The sequence below is a fragment of the Sphaerodactylus townsendi genome, linkage group LG01, assembly GCF_021028975.2.
Source record: "Sphaerodactylus townsendi isolate TG3544 linkage group LG01, MPM_Stown_v2.3, whole genome shotgun sequence".
NCBI classification, from domain to species: Eukaryota; Metazoa; Chordata; class Lepidosauria; order Squamata; family Sphaerodactylidae; genus Sphaerodactylus; species Sphaerodactylus townsendi.
Window position 1 is genome coordinate 184,601,948 of NC_059425.1, and position 15,597 is coordinate 184,617,544.

Sequence of the window (15,597 nt, forward strand, 5' to 3'; positions counted from 1 at the left end):
CCCCCCCCCCCCACCCCCCCCCCCCCCCACCCCCCCCCCCCCCCACCCCCCCCCCCCCCCACCCCCCCCCCCCCCCACCCCCCCCCCCCCCCACCCCCCCCCCCCCCCACCCCCCCCCCCCCCCACCCCCCCCCCCCCCCACCCCCCCCCCCCCCCACCCCCCCCCCCCCCCACCCCCCCCCCCCCCCACCCCCCCCCCCCCCCACCCCCCCCCCCCCCCACCCCCCCCCCCCCCCACCCCCCCCCCCCCCCACCCCCCCCCCCCCCCACCCCCCCCCCCCCCCACCCCCCCCCCCCCCCACCCCCCCCCCCCCCCACCCCCCCCCCCCCCCACCCCCCCCCCCCCCCACCCCCCCCCCCCCCCACCCCCCCCCCCCCCCACCCCCCCCCCCCCCCACCCCCCCCCCCCCCCACCCCCCCCCCCCCCCACCCCCCCCCCCCCCCACCCCCCCCCCCCCCCACCCCCCCCCCCCCCCACCCCCCCCCCCCCCCACCCCCCCCCCCCCCCACCCCCCCCCCCCCCCACCCCCCCCCCCCCCCACCCCCCCCCCCCCCCACCCCCCCCCCCCCCCACCCCCCCCCCCCCCCACCCCCCCCCCCCCCCACCCCCCCCCCCCCCCACCCCCCCCCCCCCCCACCCCCCCCCCCCCCCACCCCCCCCCCCCCCCACCCCCCCCCCCCCCCACCCCCCCCCCCCCCCACCCCCCCCCCCCCCCACCCCCCCCCCCCCCCACCCCCCCCCCCCCCCACCCCCCCCCCCCCCCACCCCCCCCCCCCCCCACCCCCCCCCCCCCCCACCCCCCCCCCCCCCCACCCCCCCCCCCCCCCACCCCCCCCCCCCCCCACCCCCCCCCCCCCCCACCCCCCCCCCCCCCCACCCCCCCCCCCCCCCACCCCCCCCCCCCCCCACCCCCCCCCCCCCCCACCCCCCCCCCCCCCCACCCCCCCCCCCCCCCACCCCCCCCCCCCCCCACCCCCCCCCCCCCCCACCCCCCCCCCCCCCCACCCCCCCCCCCCCCCACCCCCCCCCCCCCCCACCCCCCCCCCCCCCCACCCCCCCCCCCCCCCACCCCCCCCCCCCCCCACCCCCCCCCCCCCCCACCCCCCCCCCCCCCCACCCCCCCCCCCCCCCACCCCCCCCCCCCCCCACCCCCCCCCCCCCCCACCCCCCCCCCCCCCCACCCCCCCCCCCCCCCACCCCCCCCCCCCCCCACCCCCCCCCCCCCCCACCCCCCCCCCCCCCCACCCCCCCCCCCCCCCACCCCCCCCCCCCCCCACCCCCCCCCCCCCCCACCCCCCCCCCCCCCCACCCCCCCCCCCCCCCACCCCCCCCCCCCCCCACCCCCCCCCCCCCCCACCCCCCCCCCCCCCCACCCCCCCCCCCCCCCACCCCCCCCCCCCCCCACCCCCCCCCCCCCCCACCCCCCCCCCCCCCCACCCCCCCCCCCCCCCACCCCCCCCCCCCCCCACCCCCCCCCCCCCCCACCCCCCCCCCCCCCCACCCCCCCCCCCCCCCACCCCCCCCCCCCCCCACCCCCCCCCCCCCCCACCCCCCCCCCCCCCCACCCCCCCCCCCCCCCACCCCCCCCCCCCCCCACCCCCCCCCCCCCCCACCCCCCCCCCCCCCCACCCCCCCCCCCCCCCACCCCCCCCCCCCCCCACCCCCCCCCCCCCCCACCCCCCCCCCCCCCCACCCCCCCCCCCCCCCACCCCCCCCCCCCCCCACCCCCCCCCCCCCCCACCCCCCCCCCCCCCCACCCCCCCCCCCCCCCACCCCCCCCCCCCCCCACCCCCCCCCCCCCCCACCCCCCCCCCCCCCCACCCCCCCCCCCCCCCACCCCCCCCCCCCCCCACCCCCCCCCCCCCCCACCCCCCCCCCCCCCCACCCCCCCCCCCCCCCACCCCCCCCCCCCCCCACCCCCCCCCCCCCCCACCCCCCCCCCCCCCCACCCCCCCCCCCCCCCACCCCCCCCCCCCCCCACCCCCCCCCCCCCCCACCCCCCCCCCCCCCCACCCCCCCCCCCCCCCACCCCCCCCCCCCCCCACCCCCCCCCCCCCCCACCCCCCCCCCCCCCCACCCCCCCCCCCCCCCACCCCCCCCCCCCCCCACCCCCCCCCCCCCCCACCCCCCCCCCCCCCCACCCCCCCCCCCCCCCACCCCCCCCCCCCCCCACCCCCCCCCCCCCCCACCCCCCCCCCCCCCCACCCCCCCCCCCCCCCACCCCCCCCCCCCCCCACCCCCCCCCCCCCCCACCCCCCCCCCCCCCCACCCCCCCCCCCCCCCACCCCCCCCCCCCCCCACCCCCCCCCCCCCCCACCCCCCCCCCCCCCCACCCCCCCCCCCCCCCACCCCCCCCCCCCCCCACCCCCCCCCCCCCCCACCCCCCCCCCCCCCCACCCCCCCCCCCCCCCACCCCCCCCCCCCCCCACCCCCCCCCCCCCCCACCCCCCCCCCCCCCCACCCCCCCCCCCCCCCACCCCCCCCCCCCCCCACCCCCCCCCCCCCCCACCCCCCCCCCCCCCCACCCCCCCCCCCCCCCACCCCCCCCCCCCCCCACCCCCCCCCCCCCCCACCCCCCCCCCCCCCCACCCCCCCCCCCCCCCACCCCCCCCCCCCCCCACCCCCCCCCCCCCCCACCCCCCCCCCCCCCCACCCCCCCCCCCCCCCACCCCCCCCCCCCCCCACCCCCCCCCCCCCCCACCCCCCCCCCCCCCCACCCCCCCCCCCCCCCACCCCCCCCCCCCCCCACCCCCCCCCCCCCCCACCCCCCCCCCCCCCCACCCCCCCCCCCCCCCACCCCCCCCCCCCCCCACCCCCCCCCCCCCCCACCCCCCCCCCCCCCCACCCCCCCCCCCCCCCACCCCCCCCCCCCCCCACCCCCCCCCCCCCCCACCCCCCCCCCCCCCCACCCCCCCCCCCCCCCACCCCCCCCCCCCCCCACCCCCCCCCCCCCCCACCCCCCCCCCCCCCCACCCCCCCCCCCCCCCACCCCCCCCCCCCCCCACCCCCCCCCCCCCCCACCCCCCCCCCCCCCCACCCCCCCCCCCCCCCACCCCCCCCCCCCCCCACCCCCCCCCCCCCCCACCCCCCCCCCCCCCCACCCCCCCCCCCCCCCACCCCCCCCCCCCCCCACCCCCCCCCCCCCCCACCCCCCCCCCCCCCCACCCCCCCCCCCCCCCACCCCCCCCCCCCCCCACCCCCCCCCCCCCCCACCCCCCCCCCCCCCCACCCCCCCCCCCCCCCACCCCCCCCCCCCCCCACCCCCCCCCCCCCCCACCCCCCCCCCCCCCCACCCCCCCCCCCCCCCACCCCCCCCCCCCCCCACCCCCCCCCCCCCCCACCCCCCCCCCCCCCCACCCCCCCCCCCCCCCACCCCCCCCCCCCCCCACCCCCCCCCCCCCCCACCCCCCCCCCCCCCCACCCCCCCCCCCCCCCACCCCCCCCCCCCCCCACCCCCCCCCCCCCCCACCCCCCCCCCCCCCCACCCCCCCCCCCCCCCACCCCCCCCCCCCCCCACCCCCCCCCCCCCCCACCCCCCCCCCCCCCCACCCCCCCCCCCCCCCACCCCCCCCCCCCCCCACCCCCCCCCCCCCCCACCCCCCCCCCCCCCCACCCCCCCCCCCCCCCACCCCCCCCCCCCCCCACCCCCCCCCCCCCCCACCCCCCCCCCCCCCCACCCCCCCCCCCCCCCACCCCCCCCCCCCCCCACCCCCCCCCCCCCCCACCCCCCCCCCCCCCCACCCCCCCCCCCCCCCACCCCCCCCCCCCCCCACCCCCCCCCCCCCCCACCCCCCCCCCCCCCCACCCCCCCCCCCCCCCACCCCCCCCCCCCCCCACCCCCCCCCCCCCCCACCCCCCCCCCCCCCCACCCCCCCCCCCCCCCACCCCCCCCCCCCCCCACCCCCCCCCCCCCCCACCCCCCCCCCCCCCCACCCCCCCCCCCCCCCACCCCCCCCCCCCCCCACCCCCCCCCCCCCCCACCCCCCCCCCCCCCCACCCCCCCCCCCCCCCACCCCCCCCCCCCCCCACCCCCCCCCCCCCCCACCCCCCCCCCCCCCCACCCCCCCCCCCCCCCACCCCCCCCCCCCCCCACCCCCCCCCCCCCCCACCCCCCCCCCCCCCCACCCCCCCCCCCCCCCACCCCCCCCCCCCCCCACCCCCCCCCCCCCCCACCCCCCCCCCCCCCCACCCCCCCCCCCCCCCACCCCCCCCCCCCCCCACCCCCCCCCCCCCCCACCCCCCCCCCCCCCCACCCCCCCCCCCCCCCACCCCCCCCCCCCCCCACCCCCCCCCCCCCCCACCCCCCCCCCCCCCCACCCCCCCCCCCCCCCACCCCCCCCCCCCCCCACCCCCCCCCCCCCCCACCCCCCCCCCCCCCCACCCCCCCCCCCCCCCACCCCCCCCCCCCCCCACCCCCCCCCCCCCCCACCCCCCCCCCCCCCCACCCCCCCCCCCCCCCACCCCCCCCCCCCCCCACCCCCCCCCCCCCCCACCCCCCCCCCCCCCCACCCCCCCCCCCCCCCACCCCCCCCCCCCCCCACCCCCCCCCCCCCCCACCCCCCCCCCCCCCCACCCCCCCCCCCCCCCACCCCCCCCCCCCCCCACCCCCCCCCCCCCCCACCCCCCCCCCCCCCCACCCCCCCCCCCCCCCACCCCCCCCCCCCCCCACCCCCCCCCCCCCCCACCCCCCCCCCCCCCCACCCCCCCCCCCCCCCACCCCCCCCCCCCCCCACCCCCCCCCCCCCCCACCCCCCCCCCCCCCCACCCCCCCCCCCCCCCACCCCCCCCCCCCCCCACCCCCCCCCCCCCCCACCCCCCCCCCCCCCCACCCCCCCCCCCCCCCACCCCCCCCCCCCCCCACCCCCCCCCCCCCCCACCCCCCCCCCCCCCCACCCCCCCCCCCCCCCACCCCCCCCCCCCCCCACCCCCCCCCCCCCCCACCCCCCCCCCCCCCCACCCCCCCCCCCCCCCACCCCCCCCCCCCCCCACCCCCCCCCCCCCCCACCCCCCCCCCCCCCCACCCCCCCCCCCCCCCACCCCCCCCCCCCCCCACCCCCCCCCCCCCCCACCCCCCCCCCCCCCCACCCCCCCCCCCCCCCACCCCCCCCCCCCCCCACCCCCCCCCCCCCCCACCCCCCCCCCCCCCCACCCCCCCCCCCCCCCACCCCCCCCCCCCCCCACCCCCCCCCCCCCCCACCCCCCCCCCCCCCCACCCCCCCCCCCCCCCACCCCCCCCCCCCCCCACCCCCCCCCCCCCCCACCCCCCCCCCCCCCCACCCCCCCCCCCCCCCACCCCCCCCCCCCCCCACCCCCCCCCCCCCCCACCCCCCCCCCCCCCCACCCCCCCCCCCCCCCACCCCCCCCCCCCCCCACCCCCCCCCCCCCCCACCCCCCCCCCCCCCCACCCCCCCCCCCCCCCACCCCCCCCCCCCCCCACCCCCCCCCCCCCCCACCCCCCCCCCCCCCCACCCCCCCCCCCCCCCACCCCCCCCCCCCCCCACCCCCCCCCCCCCCCACCCCCCCCCCCCCCCACCCCCCCCCCCCCCCACCCCCCCCCCCCCCCACCCCCCCCCCCCCCCACCCCCCCCCCCCCCCACCCCCCCCCCCCCCCACCCCCCCCCCCCCCCACCCCCCCCCCCCCCCACCCCCCCCCCCCCCCACCCCCCCCCCCCCCCACCCCCCCCCCCCCCCACCCCCCCCCCCCCCCACCCCCCCCCCCCCCCACCCCCCCCCCCCCCCACCCCCCCCCCCCCCCACCCCCCCCCCCCCCCACCCCCCCCCCCCCCCACCCCCCCCCCCCCCCACCCCCCCCCCCCCCCACCCCCCCCCCCCCCCACCCCCCCCCCCCCCCACCCCCCCCCCCCCCCACCCCCCCCCCCCCCCACCCCCCCCCCCCCCCACCCCCCCCCCCCCCCACCCCCCCCCCCCCCCACCCCCCCCCCCCCCCACCCCCCCCCCCCCCCACCCCCCCCCCCCCCCACCCCCCCCCCCCCCCACCCCCCCCCCCCCCCACCCCCCCCCCCCCCCACCCCCCCCCCCCCCCACCCCCCCCCCCCCCCACCCCCCCCCCCCCCCACCCCCCCCCCCCCCCACCCCCCCCCCCCCCCACCCCCCCCCCCCCCCACCCCCCCCCCCCCCCACCCCCCCCCCCCCCCACCCCCCCCCCCCCCCACCCCCCCCCCCCCCCACCCCCCCCCCCCCCCACCCCCCCCCCCCCCCACCCCCCCCCCCCCCCACCCCCCCCCCCCCCCACCCCCCCCCCCCCCCACCCCCCCCCCCCCCCACCCCCCCCCCCCCCCACCCCCCCCCCCCCCCACCCCCCCCCCCCCCCACCCCCCCCCCCCCCCACCCCCCCCCCCCCCCACCCCCCCCCCCCCCCACCCCCCCCCCCCCCCACCCCCCCCCCCCCCCACCCCCCCCCCCCCCCACCCCCCCCCCCCCCCACCCCCCCCCCCCCCCACCCCCCCCCCCCCCCACCCCCCCCCCCCCCCACCCCCCCCCCCCCCCACCCCCCCCCCCCCCCACCCCCCCCCCCCCCCACCCCCCCCCCCCCCCACCCCCCCCCCCCCCCACCCCCCCCCCCCCCCACCCCCCCCCCCCCCCACCCCCCCCCCCCCCCACCCCCCCCCCCCCCCACCCCCCCCCCCCCCCACCCCCCCCCCCCCCCACCCCCCCCCCCCCCCACCCCCCCCCCCCCCCACCCCCCCCCCCCCCCACCCCCCCCCCCCCCCACCCCCCCCCCCCCCCACCCCCCCCCCCCCCCACCCCCCCCCCCCCCCACCCCCCCCCCCCCCCACCCCCCCCCCCCCCCACCCCCCCCCCCCCCCACCCCCCCCCCCCCCCACCCCCCCCCCCCCCCACCCCCCCCCCCCCCCACCCCCCCCCCCCCCCACCCCCCCCCCCCCCCACCCCCCCCCCCCCCCACCCCCCCCCCCCCCCACCCCCCCCCCCCCCCACCCCCCCCCCCCCCCACCCCCCCCCCCCCCCACCCCCCCCCCCCCCCACCCCCCCCCCCCCCCACCCCCCCCCCCCCCCACCCCCCCCCCCCCCCACCCCCCCCCCCCCCCACCCCCCCCCCCCCCCACCCCCCCCCCCCCCCACCCCCCCCCCCCCCCACCCCCCCCCCCCCCCACCCCCCCCCCCCCCCACCCCCCCCCCCCCCCACCCCCCCCCCCCCCCACCCCCCCCCCCCCCCACCCCCCCCCCCCCCCACCCCCCCCCCCCCCCACCCCCCCCCCCCCCCACCCCCCCCCCCCCCCACCCCCCCCCCCCCCCACCCCCCCCCCCCCCCACCCCCCCCCCCCCCCACCCCCCCCCCCCCCCACCCCCCCCCCCCCCCACCCCCCCCCCCCCCCACCCCCCCCCCCCCCCACCCCCCCCCCCCCCCACCCCCCCCCCCCCCCACCCCCCCCCCCCCCCACCCCCCCCCCCCCCCACCCCCCCCCCCCCCCACCCCCCCCCCCCCCCACCCCCCCCCCCCCCCACCCCCCCCCCCCCCCACCCCCCCCCCCCCCCACCCCCCCCCCCCCCCACCCCCCCCCCCCCCCACCCCCCCCCCCCCCCACCCCCCCCCCCCCCCACCCCCCCCCCCCCCCACCCCCCCCCCCCCCCACCCCCCCCCCCCCCCACCCCCCCCCCCCCCCACCCCCCCCCCCCCCCACCCCCCCCCCCCCCCACCCCCCCCCCCCCCCACCCCCCCCCCCCCCCACCCCCCCCCCCCCCCACCCCCCCCCCCCCCCACCCCCCCCCCCCCCCACCCCCCCCCCCCCCCACCCCCCCCCCCCCCCACCCCCCCCCCCCCCCACCCCCCCCCCCCCCCACCCCCCCCCCCCCCCACCCCCCCCCCCCCCCACCCCCCCCCCCCCCCACCCCCCCCCCCCCCCACCCCCCCCCCCCCCCACCCCCCCCCCCCCCCACCCCCCCCCCCCCCCACCCCCCCCCCCCCCCACCCCCCCCCCCCCCCACCCCCCCCCCCCCCCACCCCCCCCCCCCCCCACCCCCCCCCCCCCCCACCCCCCCCCCCCCCCACCCCCCCCCCCCCCCACCCCCCCCCCCCCCCACCCCCCCCCCCCCCCACCCCCCCCCCCCCCCACCCCCCCCCCCCCCCACCCCCCCCCCCCCCCACAGACGTCAAAGATGTTACATATAAGGTGTTAGAGATCCATAGTAAGCAAGTTTCAACAGGATTGCAGGAAAAACAGAGTCCAGTTTGAGGACACCGTGGAGAATTCAGAAGTAGCAAGAAGCAGATCAGACTTTCTTGGAAGCAAGCAGCAGTGGTATAGTGGTTAAGAGCAGGTGCATTCTAATCTGGAGGAACCAGGTTTGATTCCCCGCTCTGCCGCCTGAGCTGTGGAGGCTTATCTGGGGAAGTCAGATTAGCCTGTGCACTCCCACACGCACCAGCTGGGTGACCTTGGGCTAGTCACAGCTTTTCAGAGCTCTCTCAGCCCCACCTACCTCACAGGGTGTTTGTTGTGACGGGGGAAGGGCAAGGAGTTTGTAAGCCCCTTTGAGTTTCCTACAGGAGAGAAAGGGGGGATATAAAACCAAACTCTACTTCTTCTTGTTGTCTTCAAGCTCTTCAATAATCTCCAATCGTTTCCAGCATTGAAAGTATTCTTTGTTAGTTAGACTTCATGGGAGGAGTCAGAGTCCTAAACTTTCAATATTATTCAACCGTTTTTGAACTGTTGCTCATTCGTCCATGGGTCTCACATTCTGTTGTGGCCGAGTGCAAGGCTCCTGATTTTAGCTTGCTTGGGGAACAGAACAGAAGGGATATCTTAATGTTCTTAATTTCATATTGAATGGAATAATTTCCAGTTTCTACTTTTTGCAAGGCATTATTTGGCTTAGCGTTAGTGAAGGCAGAAATTTGCCCAGCCGAACGCTGTGCTCTGTTAACAGTTCTCTGCTAGCTAACTGGATGTTAACTTCCACAAATTATCTAAGCAGGCCATACAACATAACTGCTTTTACTACACTCTGGCACAAAGTTTTACTTCCCTGTACAAAATGATACTATGAGAAACAGTCCTAAAAGACTATGGAAATTGTGTGTGTTTGCCAAGTGCCTTTAAGTTGCTTCACACTTATGGTGACCCTGTCCGCTTGTTAATATCTTGCTCAGCCTTGCCAACTGAGGCCAATGACTTCCTTTATAGAGTCAATCCATCTCATTGACTCGATAAGCAGTGGCGTAGTGAGCAGCCGTGGCGTAGTGGTTAAGAGCAGGTGTACTCTTATCTGGAGGAACCGGGCTTGATTCCCAGCTCTGCCGCCTGAGCTGTGGAGGCTTATCTGGGGAATTCAGATTAGCCTGTGCACTCCCACACACGCCTACCTACCTCACAGGGTGTTTGTTGTGAGGGGGGAAGGGAAAGGAGTTTGTAAGCCCCTTTGAGGAGCAGCAGTGGCGTAGGAGGTTAAGAGCTCTTGTATCTAATCTGGAGGAACCGGGTTTGATTCCCAGCTCTGCCGCTTGAGCTGTGGAGGCTTATCTGGGGAAGTCAGATTAGCCTGTACACTCCCACACACGCCAGCTGGGTGACCTTGGGCTAGTCACAGCTTCTCGGAGCTCTCTCAGCCCCACCTACCTCACAGGGTGTTTGTTGTGAGGGGGGGAAGGGAAAGGAGATTGTAAGCCCCTTTGAGTCTCCTACAGGAGAGAAAGGGGGGATATAAATCCAACTCTTCTTCTTCTTCTTCTTCTTCTCCTCCTCCTCCTCCTCCTCCTCCTCCTCCTCCTCCTCCTCCTCTTCCTCCTCCTCCTCCTCCTCCTCCTCCTCATGTTGGGCCTTCCTCTTTTACTGCTCTCTTCAACTTTTCTTGGCATTCTTTGGCTTTTTACAGTGACTTATGTCTTCTCATACTGTAACCAAAGTAAAATCTCAATTTAGCCATTTTAACTTGTAGGGGCATTTCAGACTTGATCTGGAATCCACTTATTTCTCTTTTTAGTGGTCCATGTTATCTGTAAAACTCTCCTCCAAAACCACATTTCAAAGGAATCAACTTCCTTCCTGTCAGCTTTCTTCATTGTCCAAGTTTCATACTCATAAATAGTAAGGGGGGATGTATGGTCGAAGGCTTTCACGGCCGGAATCACTGGGGTGTTGTGTGGTTTCCAGGCTGTGTGGTCGTGTTCTAGTAGCATTTTCTCCTGACGTTCCGCCTGCATCTGTGGCTGGTATATACTCCACTTGCTTTACCACCATCAGGTCCTATGAAGATGCCAGCCCCAGATGCAGGTGAAACGTCAGGAGAAAATGCTACTAGAACACGGCCATACAGCCCGGAAATCACACAGCACCACAGTAATGGGGAACACTATGGCATGAATGAACTTGATCTTTGTCATCAGTGACATATCCTTACATTTAAGGGGTTTTTTTTCTGACAGCTTCATGACTGCTCTTTATAGTCTCCATTTCCTTCTGGTTTCTGTTATGTTTTGAAATGTTTCTGGCCTCACAATAGCTGCAAACGTCTTGATGTCTAAAGGTTATCTGTGCCGGTGATTTTTTCCCCTAGATGTTGTCTGCTGCATATCAGCGTGACCCAATATTGACCGGCGCTCTTGTCTTCATAGGGGGACTGTGGCTTAATACCTCGCATTTGTGAAGGGCTGTTCAACCGAATCAATGAGAAAATGAGATGGAACGAGGCCTCTTTCCGTACAGAGGTCAGGTATGTTTGTATAGCAACTGCATAAGCCGTGGTGGGATCCAAAAATTTCAGTAACAGGTTCCCATGGTGGTGGGATTCAAACTGTGGCGTAGCGCCAATGGGGCTGGGTGGGGCATGACAGGGGTGTGGCCAGGCATTCCGGGGGCGGGGCATTCCTGGGTGGGGCTGTGGCACGGACGCAGCCACTGCGCCGGTCCTTGGGCGGGAAACGAATGCACGCAGGCGCAGGCTGCCACGCACCTCCTGCTAGACTGCTTCAAGTTCTGCGCGCTACTGCTGAGAGGAGGGGTGCAACTAAGGCAAAAATCACGTGGCAAAATCACCAATTAGTAACCCCCTCTCGGCACACACAAATAATTAGTAACCTACTCTCGGGAACCTGCGAGAACCTGCTGGATCCCACCTCTGTGCATAAGTCTGCCAAAGTTTTCCTGGCCTTTCGCTTGTCATGTTAGCAATCAGCTGCTTCATTCAGTGAAGGAATTCACAAGACATCGTCCTCACGTCCTCATCGTCCATCGTCCTCGTTGCTGCTAGAACACGGCCATACTGCCCGGAAACCACACAGCACCCATCGTCCTCTCCCTTCTAAGCCAACAGAGGTACAGGTATTCCAGGCCTCACATCTGGGCCACACAACCACTCCTGGCAACAGTTCATTTTCTTGATTCCATTTAGGATCCAAAATGAGTTCCCGGTTACGTTCTGTTGTAAAGAGGATGCACATGAGCCCTGTGCAGATGATCTGACAATCAGGGGAAGGAGAGCCAGAACACCTGTGGTGGACCACCCCACACACTTGCAGAGTCATGGTGTGAACATGTGTGGGAAGAATATTAACATATGCTCCCTATTTTCTCAGTGGCTGATTACGTGCAGTGTGCTTGCTGCGTGATGGGGGCGAATGTCTGTCGCACCTGTTTCCTCAAGCCCCGCTTTCACATTCCATTCTCTCTGCTGCCCCCTCACTCTCAATCTTTGGGAGGCATCTGAAATTAGATTTCTTCATGATGGCATTTGAGTAGTTCTTCTGACTACCAACAGTTTTAAATTTTTGATGTTAAACCAGTGGTTGTAATGTATTTTGTAATATTTTATTATTATTTACATTGGCCCAGACTTGGATGGGCCAGGCTAGCCTGATCTTATCAAGCTCAGCAGGGCTGGCCCTGGTTAGTACCTGGATGGGGTACCACCAAGAAGTATCTTGGTCATTAGGAGCAGCAGTGGAGACTTGAGGGGTGGAGACTTATCTGCACTCCAACACACACCAGCTGGGTGACCTTGGGCTAATCACAGTTCTTCGGAGCTCTCTCAGCCTCACCTACCTCACTGGGTGTTTGTTGTGAACAGGGAAGGGAAAGCAGTTTGTAAGCCCCTTTGAGTCTCCTATAGGAGAGAAGGGGGGGGGGGATATAAATTCAAACTAAAAAACATTATGCAGAGGAAGTCTATGGCAAACCACCTCTGTTTGTGCCTTACCTTGAAAACAAGTTGACTGCAACTTGATGGCACTGCTCACTCACATACCCACACACAAGTTGCCCCGAGTTCCTATAATGTAGAAAGTCAACTAAAATATGTTTTAAATAAATTTAAAGAAGCAGGATATGAACATGAGAGAACAAGGGAAGGGCTACGCAGCCTTCGTGGAGTTTGGAACTCCTGTCTATTGGACGGTTACATTTTCTGTTGACCTTCCTTTACTTGGACTCAGGTATATGTATCTTTTGAAGGTGATCTTTTGAAGGTGATTCCTGGTATTACTGGAGAGAATAATTTGTATACATTTGAGGTTTTCTTTAAAAAGTGGACGGTGTTCTGATGAGAAGTATCCTTTTTTGTAGTTACTTGGAAATTTACAATGAACGCGTCAGAGACCTATTAAGGCGCAAATCTTCGAAAACAAATAACTTAAGAATCCGTGAACATCCGAAAGAAGGCCCTTATGTCGAAGGTGAGGCGGGAGTGCGGTAATGCTTCCATTTATTGGATATCCAGTTGTATGTTTAATTGAACGAATTTGTCTCGGCTGTAAATGAAAGGCCTTTGTAAATGAAGTTATAAAAGTCTATGAACCCTGTTGGGGTCTGCTAATTTGCGTGTAGTTTGTCCCCAGTTGCTATGAAAATTTAAAGATTTCTTCTGGCCCTTTATGTCCTCCTAATTGATTTGAGATTAATGATGGGTTTGACTTATAAATCAAAGACGCCAGTGATGGAAGAGTGCTTATTAGAGTTTAATTGTCTCAATCAATCCCCTTCTGATGTATAGTCTCCAGGGAGTACATCCTTAGAAGATGGTGAACTTTTCTTTCCAAGATAACTTTCAACATTTAACATACTTAGATGCCTACTGAAATAAATTTGGTTGCTTTAAGCTTGCCCTATGGCATTCATAGTATTGCACCGTAGTAAAAGCAAGCCTCAAGTATATTCGGAGGGTGTGGTAGACCGCCCCTCAAGAACCAACAGACAGTCTGGACACAGTGATTCAGCGGGTGCAGTTGTTTAATGAACACACAAGGCTGGGAACAGAGACAGTGACCTGCAAACTGAAACCCAAGGTTGCTTCCACAAGATAGCTCAGCTGCAACCTCTCTTTTATAGCCAGCCATTCCCTAGAGCAGTGGTTCTCAACCTTCCTAATGCCGCCACCCTTTAATACAGTTCCTCATGTTGTGGTGACCCCCAACCATAAAATTATTTGTGTCGGTTCCTAAGACCATTGGAAATATGTATTTTCCGATGGTTTTAGGCAACCCCTGTGAAAGGGTCGTTTGACCCCCAAAGCGGTTACAACCCACAGGTTGAGAATTGCTGCCCTAGAGCAGTGGTGGCGAACCTATGGCATGGGTTCCAGAGGTGGCACTCAGAGTCCTTTCTGTGGGCACACGTGCACAGAGTTCATCATGTGGGGGGGAAGAAAATCACACCCCCCCCACACACACATCTAGGCTGGCCTGGGCATGATCCTTTACCTGGGAGTAAGCTCAGTTGCTGGCAATGGGGCTTGCTTCTGAGTAAACCCTCCTAGGGTCGTGATTCACCCATTCGAAGCGTTGCATGGTTGCTTCACCAAGCTTACTCCTGAGTAACGCGCCTCGGAGCCAACTGTTTTTTCTAAACTCAAACCTCAGTATTCAGGTTAAATTGCCATATTGGCACTTTGCGATAAATAAGTGGGTTTTGGGTTGCAATTTGGGCACTTGGTGTTGAAAAGGTTCGCCATCCCTTCCCTAGAGCAATAACCTCTTGCAGCTGGGTTGCTTTAGTCTGGCTCCCGTAAGGACTTAGCATCTAAGTCAGCTCGCCCCATGGTTGCTAACCTGTTACTGCGTCTCCTCTGCTGTAACCTAGGGGCTCTGGAGACCCGGGGTGGGGGGTCAGGGCTGGCAGGGTCCCTTCTGGCTCATTGTGAAGAGGCTGAAGAGCCTCAGAGCTAGACCCAGGCTGGGGCATCTCAGAGCTTGGACCTGGCTGTGGATCCCCGCCTGCATGCTCTGCCGGAGCCTCTAGACCTGGTCCTGCAGAGACTAATGACTGGTCAGGCTCTGCATTTACAGGGGGTGCCTGGGGATCTGGAACCAAAATTGTCCCCTCCTCTCCATCTGAGTCTTCCTCCCAGAGGTCCCCTACTAGACCAGGCTGAGCCATAACAGAGAGACAGTGTGTGTAGTGGTTAGAGTAAGGGTCCCTAACTTGGTGCCCACCAAATATTTTTCAAAAGTGGGGCTGCTGCCCAGGAGGGCTCCTAGAAGATGGGGCATCTCGTTAGTCATCGGAGATATCTGATATTCTGCGCAGATTAAAGTAACATTGTTGCAGCAGCTGCTGCAACCAATGTTAGTTTTATTCTGTCTTTCATCTTTCCCGGTATAATTTAAAAAATTGTTCTTTTTGTTTCCTGAATTTGGACTTCCTCTGTGAGCATGTGTGTGTCTCTGCCTCCCAGGGTGGGCATTTTGTGGTTGGCACCTCCTCCCACACTTGGTGGCTATGTCTCCCACTCTGTGGCAGAATTCCAGATGTGCCCACAAGCTCAAAACAGTTGGGAACCCATAGGATCTAGGAGATCCACTTTGCTATGGAAGCTTTCTGGGTGGCCCTAAGGCAGTAACTCGGCCTAGCATACCTCGCAAGTTTATTGTGAAGATAAAATGGAGGAGAAGAGAATAATGTACCCTGGTTGGGTCCGCAGTGGGGAGAAGGGCGGGGCATCAACAATTCATCAACAGATGAAGAGAGACCCTAGGCCCGTGGTGGTGAACCTATGGCACTCCAGATGTTCATGGGGCTGATATGAATTGTACTCCATGAACATCAGGAGTGCCATAGGTTCGCCACCACTGCCCTAGGCTATTCCACTTGTCAGACCCCTCCTAGGACTAAATCAACACAGAAATCAATGCTAGTGTTGAGTTATCGGCTTAAGACAGTATTATTCTGAAATGGACTGTAAGGAACATTACTGAAGGGTTGATTGTATTGTTGAAGGCTTTCATGGCCGGATTCAGCTGGTTGTTGTGTGTTTTCTGGGTGGTGTGGCCGTGGTCTGGTAGATCCTAAGGAACAAGATCTACCAGACCACGGCCACACCGCCCGGAAAACTCACAACAACCTACTGAAGGGTTGTTGAGAGACTACAGCGCGTTATGACATCATGTGTAAGAAAGGCCTATGATAGTGTCAAAAATATTATAAATCTTGGCAGGAGACCCCCTTAGATTTTGAGGCCCTAGACCAGTGGTTCTCAACCTTCCTAATGCCGCGAACCTTTAATACAGTTCCTCGTGTTGTGGTGACCCCAACCCTAAAATTTATCCATTTTACAGATGGAGAACACTGATGCAGAGTCTCTTAGGCGACCCCTGTGAAAGGGTCGTTTGACCCCCAAAGGGGTCG

The 15,597-nt window shown here is 71.5% G+C and overlaps 1 protein-coding gene across 1 annotated transcript in view; it reads left to right on the top strand.

Moving 5' to 3' along the window:
* The window catches only part of LOC125438173 (kinesin-like protein KIF16B), a 32,010-nt gene that overhangs the window by 2,017 nt on the left and 14,396 nt on the right, over positions 1–15,597 (top strand). The window contains exons 2-3 of the mRNA XM_048506419.1: positions 10,596–10,693; positions 12,541–12,650. Of these exons, the coding sequence (XP_048362376.1) occupies positions 10,596–10,693; positions 12,541–12,650 (208 nt within the window). The remainder of the gene's footprint in view (positions 1–10,595; positions 10,694–12,540; positions 12,651–15,597) is intronic.